The 12,986-nt window shown below is 65.5% G+C and overlaps 2 protein-coding genes across 2 annotated transcripts; both read right to left on the bottom strand.

Annotated features, from left to right (window-relative positions):
• Nucleotides 1-1,779: 1,779 nt before the first annotated feature.
• Nucleotides 1,780-9,256, bottom strand: Plin5 (perilipin 5). Its single transcript, XM_026404238.2, has 8 exons — nucleotides 9,165-9,256; nucleotides 8,349-8,429; nucleotides 7,463-7,658; nucleotides 6,634-6,716; nucleotides 5,997-6,177; nucleotides 5,124-5,323; nucleotides 3,050-3,160; nucleotides 1,780-2,735 (listed from the first exon to the last, which is right to left on the bottom strand). Exons 2-8 carry the CDS (start codon nucleotides 8,406-8,408, stop codon nucleotides 2,202-2,204), a joined length of 1,365 nt encoding a protein of 454 aa, XP_026260023.2. The 5' UTR covers nucleotides 8,409-8,429; nucleotides 9,165-9,256; the 3' UTR covers nucleotides 1,780-2,201.
• A 355-nt stretch (nucleotides 9,257-9,611) lies between these two features.
• Nucleotides 9,612-12,823, bottom strand: Lrg1 (leucine rich alpha-2-glycoprotein 1). The gene is made up of 2 exons (XM_026404239.2): nucleotides 12,715-12,823; nucleotides 9,612-11,766 (listed from the first exon to the last, which is right to left on the bottom strand). Exons 1-2 carry the CDS (start codon nucleotides 12,795-12,797, stop codon nucleotides 10,785-10,787), a joined length of 1,065 nt encoding a protein of 354 aa, XP_026260024.2. The 5' UTR covers nucleotides 12,798-12,823; the 3' UTR covers nucleotides 9,612-10,784.
• Nucleotides 12,824-12,986: the final 163 nt, after the last annotated feature.

Below are 12,986 nucleotides of genomic sequence, written 5' to 3'. Positions count from 1 at the left end.
GACCCCTCCAGAACGGGATCCCAGCCCCAGCGCATCCAATCCGCTCCGGCCCGAGCTGGGAGGAGGCAGGGTCTGGCCTCTTGGCCTGGTGACCCCAGGCCGTCTCCTTGGAATCAGCAAAAACAGTCGGGACACAGAGGGGTGCCCCACGCCCTCCCTCCTCGGGAGGCTTGTGCTTCCAAGGGTGGCAGGAGGGCCCCAGACGTGCCCTTCCCTTTCCCAAAGGCAGCCTCCGCCAAGTGGGCGAGAGAAAGCCAGTAAAAACGATGAGGGACACCCCTGTGAAGTCCCCCTCCTCTGCCCACAGCCCCCGAGGTCCTGCCCAGAGTACCGGGTCCCCTCCCTGGCTCCTCTCCCCACCCTCCTCCATGGGGGCTCCCTGCTGCTCCTCCAACACGTCAGGCTTGGTCTAGTCCCAGGGCCTGGGCACAGGCTCTGGCTCCACCCAGGCCACCTTTCCCCAACCCCTTATCTCCACGCCACCTCCTCAGAGCAGCCTCCCTAAGCTGCCCCAACGTAAAATATTCACCCTTTTGTACCGCCCCCACCCCTCCCCTTTCATTTTTCCCATCTATTAACACTAAAATCCCTTGTTTTTCTCTTCATTATCTGTCTCCCAGAGGACATAATACTGTGTCCCCAGGGCAGAGAAGTGCCTGCACACAGCAGGCACTCAATAAGTGCTTGTTGAAGGAACCAGCAAGCGAGTGCATGGCAGTGTCCACACTGGGTCTTTACTGGGGTGGGTACAGCAGCCACCCCTTCACTCCCAGCTCCCAGAGAGGAGGCTCAGGGGCATCCCTTGCCCTTGTAGCTGGCGGCAAGTTGGGACCCAACCCCAGTGGCAGGGTAGCCTTGACCACTCTCCCCTCTCCTCCGCCCACCCACTCAAAAGTGACTCCCCGTCACGCCTCTGCCAGGGCTGGTCCCGGTACCAGAATGCCCTTCCCCGCACCCCTGGGCACCCCTCACCAGGCCTGGCCCTGCAGCCTGGCAGCCTGGTGTGGGAGGGGCCGTGGCCCAGGGCGGGGCAGGAGTCCTGGCCTCTCCTAGCCCGCTGGGGGCGGAGGAGGGCCTGCCAGTGGGTGCAGCCCGCAAGGCTTCCTGGAAGAGGCACAGCTGGGGCTGGAGGTGGGCGACACATGTCCTAGAGTCAGGCAGGAGGGTGGCAGGGCACCCGGGAGGTGGACACAGACCAGTGTCAGAGGGAGCATGGAGATTCCAGAGCAGAGGCCGGAGGCTAACTGGCTGGTGGGAGGGGGCCGGGCTCCCAGAGCCATCCTCGGGACGGGCACCAAGGAAGCCAGGGGGCAGCCTGATCTCACCAAGCCACACGGTGGTTTCCCAACACCCTTCCAGCCACAGGGGAATCAGGGGGGCAGCCAAGAACGGGGTCAGGAGATGGGAGGGCCCCCAAGATTGGCTGTGGCCTGGCCCTGCCTGTCTCCCCCACCCCACCAGTGCAGCAGGGGACACAACCATGCCAGCCCAGCAGGTTGGGAGCGGAAGAGGGGCCTCCTCATCCGCTTCCTTCTCTTAGGTCTTTCTCCCTGTGGTCTCCAAGAAATTCATTTATACTAAGGTGAGAAGGGCTTCCCCCAGGCTGTGCGCCGAGGGCCCGGCTGGCTCAGGCAGCAGGCTCCACACACAGGGAGGTACCACTCCTCTGTGGCCCCAAATGCTGACTTGAGGCCACCCTCCTCATGTCCTGCAGTCCCATTCTGAGGCCCCATACCCTGGTTCTGAGGCCCATCCATCAGGTACAGAGGCCCTGGACCCTTGGACAACGCGAAGCGTCTTTATTCTGGAGAGCAAAGGACAAAGCACCTGGGTCTGGTGGGCTGAGCGGGCCCAGCTGGCATCTCTGGAGACCCCTCAGTGTGGGATGACCAGTCTGGAGGACAGGGGCTCCCTTCCAAAGCCTTAAGGACACCACTGGGCAGAACGTGTCCTTCCCAGGGGATTCTGAGCAGCCCTGGGGGCTGGGGCAGGACAGGGCGGTAAAGAGCTGAGGATGGCCTGAGAGGCTTTGCGGCCACGCCCCTGCCTAGGCCGCGCGATCCCCAGTGTCCAGGGAAAAGTGGGAGGGCTGGACCTGAAGGAAGGTGCCTGTCAAAGGTCCCAGCCACGCCCAGGCCGGGCCAGGCCGTTGGCGCGAGCGCTGGCCACCAGGGGGCAGCAGAGGCCGGCCCCGCCCTGGGCTAGAAGTCCAGCTCCGGCATCAGCGTGTGCTTGACCTGGCGCCGGGGGGCCTCGGGCTCCTCCACGCCGGCGCCCCCGGGGAGGCCCGTCCCGTCGCCGTGCTCCGCCTGCCAGGCTCTCTGCTGGGCTGGCCAGTCCATGTGCGCCCAGCGCGGGTCCGGGTCGCCCACCACCTCGTCCACCCAGTCCTCCAGGCCAAGCAGGGGCTCGGACCGCTCCATGAGGATGGGCGCGAAGGGCCCCACGAGCCAGGGCAGCGGCACGGTCTGCACCACCAGCTCCAGCAGCTCGTCCACGCAGGCGTGGGCCCTGGCCACGCGGCCCCGACCCTCGGCCAGCGCGGCCGCCGGCACGTCCCCAAAGGAGCGGGCGTCGGCAAAGGCGGCCTGCAGGGCGTCCACGCTGCGCCGCACCTCCGCCACCTTCGCCTGGGCGCCGGCAGGCAGGCCCCGCACGCTGGCCTCGAGCGCCTCCACCGTGCTCCGCAGCTCCAGGGTCAGGCTGCGCGACAGCACCAGGGTCTCCAGCTCCGCCTGCGGAGGGTGGGACCTCAGGGGCCTGGCCACGCCCCGGGTGGGATCCCTCTGGCCCTCAGTGGACCTGGAGTGGGGCTGGGGACTTCAGTCTCCGCCGTGCAGACACAGGGCTACTGAAACCCCGCTCGGCCTCAGTTTCTCTCTGGGACACACAGTAGGCCCGCTGCCCTGTCTGGGTTCTCCCCAGGGTCCCCCAACCAGCTGACCTCAACCTTGGTTTAGGCAGCTCAAGACTGGCTCCTGGCCGCCCACGATCGTTCCAGAAACCCACGTTCCCTGCAGCCTCACCTGCCCCCCTCCCCCCTCCTCACCTGGCTCCGCCTGCGTCCATTCTCCAGGGGACGCTGGTCCTCCCACTGCGCCATCACCTTCCCAGGCTGGGCTGCAGGGGAGGGGCCGGCCCCGATCTGCGATCGGTGGATCTGCAGGGATGGAGGCCGGGACTGAAGGATCTGGGTTGAGGGCTTGAGGACCAGCTTCAGCCTGGACTGGCCTCAGTGAGCACTTAGTGAGCACCATCTGGATGCCACCTTCCAGGTCTGAGGATCTGGCAGGCCAGCCTGCCCCCCCCCCCCACCTCACTGCCCCTAGGACCCATCCTCCCCGCAGCTCCACAGCTGGCCCGTGCTCCCCTCCTGTGCTCCTGCCTGGCCACCCCCAGTCTTCATCTAGAAGATGCCCTCCCCAGGACTCCCCTCCTGCCCTGGGGCTGGCAGACCCCTGGGGTTCCAAGCACACATCATGGCCTGAGGCGGGGCACTAGGCTTTCAGCGTCAGGGACAGGGCCTGCCCAGAGGGCTGCTGGGGTCTGCCGTCCCACCGAGGTGCAGCCGCACACCTGGGCAGGGGCAGGACAGCACCCGGCAGAGCGGGGCCTGGGTCCACCCCAGCACTGCCAAGGAAAGTAGGCGGAAGCAAACCCGGTCCCAGTGCCACTGGAAGTCACCAGCCTCCCCCCCCAGGATGGAGACCCCGGGGGGATTGAACCCGGGGCACTAGACCACTGAGCCACGTCCCCAGCCCTTTTTAGTTTTTAGTTAGAGACAGGGCCTCCCCGAGAGGCTTTGACCTCTCAACCTCCTGCCTCAGCCTCCTGAGCCGCTGGGAGGACAGGCGTGGCCACCGGGCCCGGCTCAAGCGGCCCATCAAAGAAGGAAGTCCCACACCTGTCTCCTGGGGGAGGCACCCTGAGGACGCTGTGCTGAGGGAAAGGGCCAGACGCCGGGGGGGCCACCCGTGGGACAGGAGGGAAGTGCGGGCCTTCAGAGCCACAGACAGGACGCAGCGTGTGGACAACGGCAGGGAGGGTGCTTCATGGGGACAGAGCTCTGGGTGGGGGGTGGGGACGCTGCCCGGCCCTGGGCACGGGCTTCCGGCTGCCGAGCTGCTGTTCGGTGGGGTTAAAGGGGCGAGTCTCCTCGCATGCTTTGGAGCCACAGCGGGCAGCATGGCCACAGGCAGGGCCGCTTCGGCAAGCTGCGCGGGTGGCGGCACACGGCACACGGCTGACTTCCCGACGTGTATGCAGTAAGCCTCAACTATGTGCTGCTGCCAGGGATGGGCCAGCCAGTGTTGCAGCCAGGCCCGGCCCACAGCTGGTGCTCAGTAAACACCACTGAGTGGTTGAGCAGGGCAGGTCCCTGTCCTCACAAGCTCTCAGTCTGGAGGGGAGATGTCAAAACCCAGTAAGTGAAGAGGCAGGTCACACGGTTTTCCAGAAGCAAGGTGTGACCAGGCAGGAACTGAAGGGCCCCACGCAGAGGGCGCAGCTTGTGCAAAGGCCCTGGAGCGGAGGAGGAGCCTGCCCTGTGGGCTGGAGCAGAGGTGGGGGGGGAGGAGAGGAGGCAGGAGGGAACCGGGATTGCACCAGGCTTCCTGGGCCACCGGGAGGATCCCGAAGGAGGTGGGAGCTATGGAGGGCTGGGGGCAGGGGAGGGAGGGACCTGACCTGGTGCTCACAGGTGCCCTCTGGGGCTCACTGTGGGGAGGACAGGCCGTGAGTGAGGGGAGGGGCTCAGGAGCCAGGCGGGTCCAGATGGAGCTGGAGCCTGGGAAGGTGGGGGACCAGAAGCCAGTGGCCCGGTGAGCCAGCCCCGGACAGTCTGGCTGAGGTGTGGGACCCCGGAGGGGAAGAGGGGCCTGGGGTCCTCCCCGGTGGGGTCCTGAGCCCCTGAGGTGGAGGAGCAGGCGTCTCCAGGGAGGGAGGAGGAGGCCGTGTGGACACGAGGGCCGGCGGGGAGGGCAGGCCCTTCCTCCGGAGCCGCCCTGGGAAGTCCCGCCCAGGCTCATCCTGGGGCCTCTGCAGCCCGCCCTGGGCCCAGCCACCACCGGCTCAGCCCACGCCCGCTGGGGGCACCGCGGACGGCAGAGGGGGAGGGCGCTCACCAGCTCCAGGGCCTCCTGCAGCTGGCCCAGGGTGTCCTGGGCCCGGAGGCGGCTCTGCCTCAGTTTCCCCAGGGAGTGCTCATAGGCCAGGTGGCGGATCTTCGCCGACAGGGAGCCCAGACGCACGAAGTAGCCCTGCTGCCTCCTCTGGTCCTCCACGGAGCCCACCTCTGGGCTCTGGGCCTCAGCTGCCAGCGCCGCTAGAAGACAGGACAGCGACAGGGGTCAGCGTGGCTCCTCCCAGAGCCAGCTCCTCTCGCCTGTCAGCCCACATCACAGAGGGGCCCTGAGGCGGGAGGCAGGAGGCAGACCGTCACCCCCAGGCCGCTGCCTCCCGACTAGCCCGACGCCTCTCCAGGGCCGGTCCGCACCCGGGCTGCCCACTAGGCCTCGGCCCCTCTTCCCAGGGGCGCGGCCCGCGTGCTCTGCTGTGCTCAAGAGAGGACTGGAGAAGGGTCGTCTCCTGGTCGACGACCCCAGACCAGACAGGAAGCTCGGGGACAGTGGGGCTGGGGAGCCTGTCCACGGGACGAGTGCTCGAGCCTGTGCCTGCTTCTCCAAGACCAGCCAGAGGCCAGGGGCGCTCGCTGGGTGTCGGAGGGAGGACACAGCCACGGAGACGGGTTCCAAGGCTCGAGACCCCGGTCCTCAAGCCTGTAACCCGAGATGCCCTGCTGGGGTCTGGGTGTCCTTCTGCAGAAGGACAGGCCGAGGGTCCACTGGAGGGGGCTGGGAGGGCAGGCCTGGGTTCGAGTTTCCTGCTGCCCCACTGTGTGTCCTCGGGCCAGTCCCGGACCTCTCTGATCTGGACACTGCGGAGAGGCTCACTGGGCAGGAAGGTGGGGGGGGGGCTGGGGAGGGTGCTGGCCTCACCGAGCTCCTCCTCCGACATGGGCAGGAAGTGGTCTACCAGCTCCTCGGACTTGTCCAGCACAGTGTCCAGGGCGTGGCTCACAGAGCGCTTCAGCTCCACACTCCAGCGGCGGCTCCGCCAGGCCAGGTCCACCACGCCTGTGACACTCCGAGCCACCGCGTCCTTGGCTGAGGTCACCACCTGGTGGGAGGGGCCCACTGCAGGTGCTGCCCGTTTCTGGTCCTGTCCCCTGCCCAATTCCCTGGAGCTGGGACTCAGAGGCCTCAGACTCCTGACCCCGGGCCTCGCTTTCCCTCTATAAAATGGCCCCCGGGGTCCGCGGGCGGTCACCAGCACCCACGGGGGGCGTGTGAGTTGGTGCTGATCACTGTTTCATCTGGCTGGTCTTCGGGAACTGGGGCTGAACTTGAGGGCACTCCGCAGCCCCGGGGGTGTTTTATTTAGAGACAGGTCTCACTGAGCTGCTCAGGGCCTCACTACGTTGCTGAGGCTGGCTCCATCCTCCTGCCTCAGCCTCCTGAGCCGCTGGGATGACAGGCCTGCACCTGCGGGCTTTTCTGCTGGGGCCTGTTTCCGCCTCCTTCCCCTCTGCTCTGGCCCAGCCCACGCAGCCCCGGGGCCCTGTGGTCTGGGTACCGCGTCCGAAGGCTGCTGGAGAAGGGGCAGCTTCTCTTCCACTTTGTCCAGGCCCCTGCAGGCGAGGTCATTCACGGTGGCCACTGAGGGGAGGGGTGAGGAGAGAGGGACACAGGCAGGGATGCAGAGGGAGGGCGGGCTAGAGAGGAGCGTGGGGGACCGTGGGGGACACGGCAGGGGGCGGGGGGAGAGACTGGAAGAGATGCAGCTGAGAGGCCCAGCTGGGGTGGGGGGCAGCTGTGCCGGCCCCGAGACGTCCAGAGAGCCCAGAGAAGCGGGTGGGCACCAGGCCTGTGGGACAGGGACCTGGAGGAGGCGTTGGACCCTGGGGACCCGGGAGCCTCCCAGCCAGCGGCCATCTCCCAGGGAGGGTGCGGGAGGGCCACCAGGCAGGGCCCGCCTCCCTGGCCCTGGCTCTCCCCCTGCCCCGCCCCTCAGCCCCAAGGTGACTTCTCAGCCATGCCCAGCGGGCAGCCCAAGGCCACAGCAGGAGAGGAGCTGGGGACCCAGGCCAGGGCAGCCGCTTCTGGCTCACATGGGGGGCAAGGGGTCTTTCTGCCCGTCACCAAGGGGGACCCCTGAGCTGGTGACAGGGGCCTGGGAGATGCGGGAGGTGGCGGCTGGGCCCAGGCTGTGGGGCTCAGGACAGGGGAGGAGAGGCCAGGGGACAGAGGTGGACAGGCAGTGGCCGCCAGGCAAGGGGGGAGGGGCCACAAGGCACCAGGTGGGCCGAGGGAGGTCACGTGAGGGGACAGGCAGGGTGGCGGACGGCCAAGGAGGGACCCCTGTTCAGGGGACAGCCCAGGGCGCGTCCTGCGGAGGGACTCACGCTGAGGCTGCAGGCGGTCCAGCAGCGGCTGCGCGCGGCCCAGGGCCCGGCTGGTGAGGCCGCCCAGGCAGTGCTCGGCCAGGCAGCAGGCGGAGCCCAGCAGCGGGTGCCTGTCCTTGGCAGCGCTGTAGGCCCCAGAGATGGCTGTGCAGGTGGTCCTGACCAGGGGCAGTGCCGCCACCCGCTGCACCACGCTCTGTGGGAAGGGGTGCCGTCAGGGGACAGGGGCCCAGCCACCCCAGAGCCCGCTGAGGGACGGGATGGGCGTCAGGGAGAAGCCTGGCGGCCCCCTGCGGTGCCAGCCTTGGTTCTCAGGAGCACCCAGAGTGCCAAAGCTCGGGAGTCCTCTGTGTTCCTGGTGGGCACTGGCGGGCACTGGCGGGCACGAGGACCCAGCCATCACAGCACCGCCTCTGACACCTCGGCCCAGGTGCGGTTCTGGTGGGCTACTGCGGAGCTGTGTGAGCTCAGGCAAGTGACCTGCCTGCTCTGAGCCTCGGTTTCCCCATCTGTAAAGTGGGTTTCCAGGGCAGTGGGTGGTGTTCGATCGTGAGCCAGGGGACTGGCCAGTACCATATCCTGACAGCTGCCATTACTGTTACTGTGGAGAGTGACAGTGGACACAGGCAGGAAGGGGCAGCAGGGATGCAGAGTGGACGAGGCACTGCGCTGGCCAGGGCCAATGTCCTGGGAGATGGTCCCTGGCCAGGACCTCCTCACAGCCTGGGGAACCAGCAGGCTGCACCAGCCTCTCCGTGGCTCTCAACGTGCCCAGAATTGGTTCTCCCAGTGAGGGCAGGGTGGGACATCGGCCTGAAACTGACCAGGAAGTACTGTCCCCCTTGCCTCCCTGAGCCCCTGCTCCACGGAGGGGGCAGCCCCTCACCTGTTGGTCCTGCTCACACAAGTTGGGTTGGGGGGCCTGAGAGGCCTCATCCTCAGACATGGCTGCTGCGAACAGGGTCACCTGGGGACAGGACAGAGTGAGGGGACTCCTGCATGCCAGCACTCCCAGCTCCTGCCCTCCCTAAACTCGCAGAGCTGGAGTCCTGTCCACCTGGGCTGTGATGTGGGCAAATGGCTTTCCCTCTAGGGTTCATGGAGTGGGTGTCCTGCAGGGCACAGACAACGCATAAACCCACAGGTGCACAGTGAACTGCCACTGGTGACAACCTGGGCTGGAGAGAGACAGACTTGGCCCTAGTCCTGCCATTACCTGCTGTGTGACCATGGGCAAGGTCCTTCACCTCTCTGAGCTGTTTCCTCTTCTGTAAAATGGGGACGATCCCTACTGCCCCTGCCAGGGACAGACCTGCCTAAGCAGCCCCTACACACGCGGGCAGAGGTACAGGTGGTAGCTGCAGGATCCGGATCCGCCCACAGTCCTTTGGCAGAGGGGGGCAGGGTGCCCGGGCTGCACGCAACAGGTCCCCACTGCGCCCAAGGTCACTCAGCTAGCAGGGTCACAGCTCGACCTCAAACTTCAGACTGGCCACTTGCGGCTCTTTCCCCTGTTGCCACCCCTGCGCCCTCTGAGCCCTGGTTCCCTCCCAACTGGGTCCTGAGCGTGGGCCAACTGGGCCAAGGGTCTCAGCCACCTGTTCTGGCCCATCGAACCCCTGCCACACCGCCGCACTCTCTCCAGCCACCGACTGGGGGTCCCCAGCCTGGGGGACTCCGGGACGCAGGCCGCAGCACTCACCTGGTGGCTCGCAGCCTGGGACCTGAGCCAGGTGCCTCCGAGGACCCCAGGGCCGGCTCCAGTCTCGGGCCCCAGTCTCCGCCCCCGCCGGCTCCGCCCGCCTTATAGTGGCTCGGAGGCGGGGCCTCTTGGAACCGACCAATAGGAAGAGAGCACAGAGCACAGGGCCGGTCCATGGGCGGGGCTCCAGTCTACCCTCCTGGGCTCCTCCCCTCGCCTAGCACTCTGAGGTTGCCATAGTAATCCAGGGACGCCAGATGCCCAAGGATTGGGCTGCTGGCCTTGGCCAGACAGTGTCACCTGTCACCTTCACTGCTGTGCTGCAGGGACAATGGAGGGCGATTACAGCCTCCTCACTACCTTGCCAAGTGACCAAGTGAGCTTGGGCAAGTCTCTGATGATTTTCTTTTTTAATATTTATTTTTTAGTTGTAGGTGGACACGATATCTTTATTTGTTTTTATGTGGTGCTGAGGATCGAACCCAGTGCCTCACGTGTGCTAGGCAAGCGAGCCACCACTGAGCCCCAGGCCCCGCCCCTCCAAAGATTTTCTTTCTTCTTAATTTCGTTTGCACTGGGGATCGAACCCAGAGATGCTTTACTGCCCAGCCGGATCCCCGCCCTTTTAATTTTCTTATTTGAAACAAAGACTTGTTAAGTTGCTGAGGTCCTCGCCAAGTAGCTGAGGCTGGCCTCAAATTTGTGATCTTCCTGCCTCTGCCTCGGAAGCTGGGATCACAGGTGTGTACCAGGGGGCTCTGCTCCTGATTAAATTTGCCATTTAACTCAGCTGGGAGCCAGCAGCCCGTCCCTGGGGTCCACATATTTCCAAAGAGCAGACCGAGGCTCAAAGCCTAGACCACTTGCCCCGTGTCCTAGGACTGAAGAATCTGATTGAAACCAGCTGTTAGACTTCAGGTCCCTGCTTTTCACGGGGGACATAGCCTTCCAAGGGGACTGTAAAGCCTGGGCCCCACACTTCAGGATCCCCCAAATCTGACCCCAGCCCCCACATGCCCAACTCTGCACCGGCGGGGGCCCAGTCTCTGAGCCCTGAGAACATGCCCCTCCAACCGGCCCCTCCAGTGCCTTCAGTGCCCTGTTGAGCTGGCCCCGGGCAGGCGTCCCCTCAAAAGATCCCATGCCTGCATGAGGCATTGGAGACCTCAGCAATCTGGGACACAGGCTCTGGCAGGAATCCACCTGTAAGACGACACCCAGCGACTGTCGGGATTTATGGCCAGTCAGGGCCCCAGATAGGGAGGGAGAGTAGAAGCCACGGGGCTATCTGATCCCCATGGCCATGGGCTCTTCCTCCATCCTGGGCATCAAGGGTGCAGAAACACAAGATTCATCTGATGCAGGCCAGCAGGTGTTTATGAAGTCCCTGGGGCGGTGCCGGGTCAGGCCAGCACTCAGAGAAGCCAGATGTGGCCAGGACACCGCCCGAGGAGGAACCAGGGGCTTGTGGGAACCTGGGGACCAAGGGATGTGGGAAATGGAGCATCGGCATCCGGGGAGGGCGGGTGTGGGCGCAGGTCAGGAGGCTGCCAACTGGGCCCTGGGCGCGGGCACCAGTGGGAACCCTGGGGTCTCGGCCACCCACCCCGGCCCCAGGCCTCACGGGGACCCCGACACCTCCAGCAGCATCCGGCCCCTCAGGGCGTCAGGCCCAGCACAGCGAGTGTCATTCTGGGAGAACATCCTGTGCTTGTTGGCCACAAGCCAGCGACAGAGGTCATCCAGGTTTTGGTCGCAGACCCAGGGGTTGCCCGAGATGTCAAAGCCGTCCCCCATGTCCCTGGAGGGCATTCCCAGGGATTCCCAGAGCCCTCTGGGCACGCTGGACAACAGGTTGTTGGAGAGGTCCAACATGTCCAGCTCCTTCAGGTTGTGGAAGGCGCCGGCAGCCACCGTGGTCAGCCTGTTGTCACCGAGGAAGAGGTAGCGCAGGGCCGGCTGCTTTGCCAGCAGACGCTCTCCAAGGACCTGCAGCCGGTTCTCCTCCAGGTGCAGCCGCTCCAAGCACCGCGGGCCCCTCAGGAGGTCAGGTGGCAAGGTCTCCAGCTGGTTGTCCCCCAGGTCAAGGGTGCGCAGGGCCCCGAGACTGGCCAGCAGCCCTGGGGGCAGCGTCTGGAGGCTGTTGGAGGACAGGTCCAGGTGCTCCAGGGCTTTCAGGCCGAGGAGCCACGAGGCCTGCAGGGCCTCCAGCCGGTTGGCCTTCAGCACCAGGACGCGGAGCGCGGCAGAGGCCCGGAAGAGGCCGGCGGGCAGCTGGGTGAGGTTGTTGTGGGTGAGGTCCAGCACCTCCAGCCGCCGCACAGGAAGCAGCAGCGTGTCGGGCAGCTCCTGCAGCCGGTTGCTGGCCAGGTGTAACTCCCGGAGGCCCGCGGCGCCGCGCAGGGCGCTGGCCGGCAGCTGGGTCAGCGTGGAGAACTCCACCACGAGGTGGACCGTGTCAGCCGGGAGGTGCGCGGGGAACCGGGCAGGCGAGAAGCAGGAGACGGTGCTGCCCCCAGGGGACGGCAAGGTCACGCATGCTTTGGGGCTCTGTGTGACGCCCTGGGCCAGGGCCACCAACAGCAGTACTAGGAACAGGGTTCTAGAAAGAGGGGGGTCAAGGCCGCCTGAGCTTAGGCAATCACAGAGGTGCTGGTGAGCAACAGCGGAAACGCCCCGCTAGCAACAACACCCGGACCCTCCTCTGCCTCCCGCCACCTGGCCTGTGCCCTCGCCTGGCTCAACAGGGCTAGGACACTGCAATCACTTCCTCCTCCTCTCCCGGCCTCCTTCTTTGCCCCACCCCACAGCTGCCAGGAGGGAGCCTGTTCCAGGGGGAATCCTCAGTCTGTGTCTTGGGGTTTCTGAGCTGACTCCTGCATGTGCCCTACCCCATCGCCGGCCCAGCCCTAATGGGCTATTAACTGTTCACGGTCCCACTTGCTAGTGTCTTCTGATCCAGCTTGTTTTCTGGGTCAGTTCTTGTCTCCCTAGTTGTGTGTTCTGATGGCAGAGCCAGTGAACTCCTATTCAACCTACAAAGCCCTGGATCCAGTGCCCCTTTTCCATGAAGTCTTCCTGCCCTTCCCTACAGGGCAGGAGTGCCCACTCTAGCCTCTTCCTCACTCTATTTGTGACCAAATAGGGTTCGGTGGTCTTTGATCTGCACCTGAAAACAATTCATGGCTCAGGTGCCAAGAGGGGATCCTGGACATGGAAGTGAGTCCTGCTTTGGGCAGGTCTGGGGATGAGGACTGGGTCAAGCAGGGGGTGGTTTCTACTTGGTGCCATAACCCTGGGAGGCTTTGGGGGACTTCTCCTGCTCCTCCAGGCTTGGCCCGATGAGCAGACATCGCCTGGACAGCCTCCGTCCACGGCCCCAGGTCTCTCCCACTACTTGCCCGACCGGAGGCCCCTTGGTTTTGCAGGTGTGTGCAGGTACGGGGTTGGTCTGTGCCAGCCGCTCGGCCCCCGTGACTGTCGGGCTGGGACAGCTGCCTGTCTCTACACAGCCTGGCCTTGGGCCCGCTGGGGTGCACGGGGGACCTACCTCTGCATTTGCTGCCCACTCCAGGGGGACATGGTGGCTCTTCTCTGGTCGTCCTGGGTCTCTATGGCCTGGGGAAGTGGCATTATACCTGCTTGGACTGGGGCGGGGGACCCAGTCATGTGGAAGGCCCCACCCATCCTGTTCCCGTTAGTGCCAGAACCCGAGGAGCAAGCGGGCGGGGCGGGGGGATTGCGAAACCGCTTCCGGGCAGCAGCGTCTGCCAGCGCTTCTCCCACCTCTGGCTTCTAAACCCAGTTTTTCTCCCCTGACTT

This window comes from Urocitellus parryii, chromosome 3 (genome assembly GCF_045843805.1).
Source record: "Urocitellus parryii isolate mUroPar1 chromosome 3, mUroPar1.hap1, whole genome shotgun sequence".
NCBI lineage: Eukaryota > Metazoa > Chordata > Mammalia > Rodentia > Sciuridae > Urocitellus > Urocitellus parryii.
This window is presented reverse-complemented; position numbering and strand designations above follow the sequence as displayed.

Coding starts and splice junctions, on each gene's coding strand:
- Lrg1 (XM_026404239.2), bottom strand. CDS start 12,797: ATGCCACTTCCCCAGGCCATAGAGACCCAGGACGACCAGAGAAGAGCC. Junction 11,767..12,714: donor AGTGGGCAGCAAATGCAGAG/GTAGGTCCCCCG, acceptor CCCTCTTTCTAG/AACCCTGTTCCTAGTACTGC.
- Plin5 (XM_026404238.2), bottom strand. CDS start 8,408: ATGTCTGAGGATGAGGCCTCTCAGGCCCCCCAACCCAACTTGTGTGAG. Junction 6,178..6,633: donor TCCAGCAGCCTTCGGACGCG/GTACCCAGACCA, acceptor CCCTCCCACCAG/GTGGTGACCTCAGCCAAGGA. Junction 2,736..3,049: donor ATGGACGCAGGCGGAGCCAG/GTGAGGAGGGGG, acceptor CACCCTCCGCAG/GCGGAGCTGGAGACCCTGGT.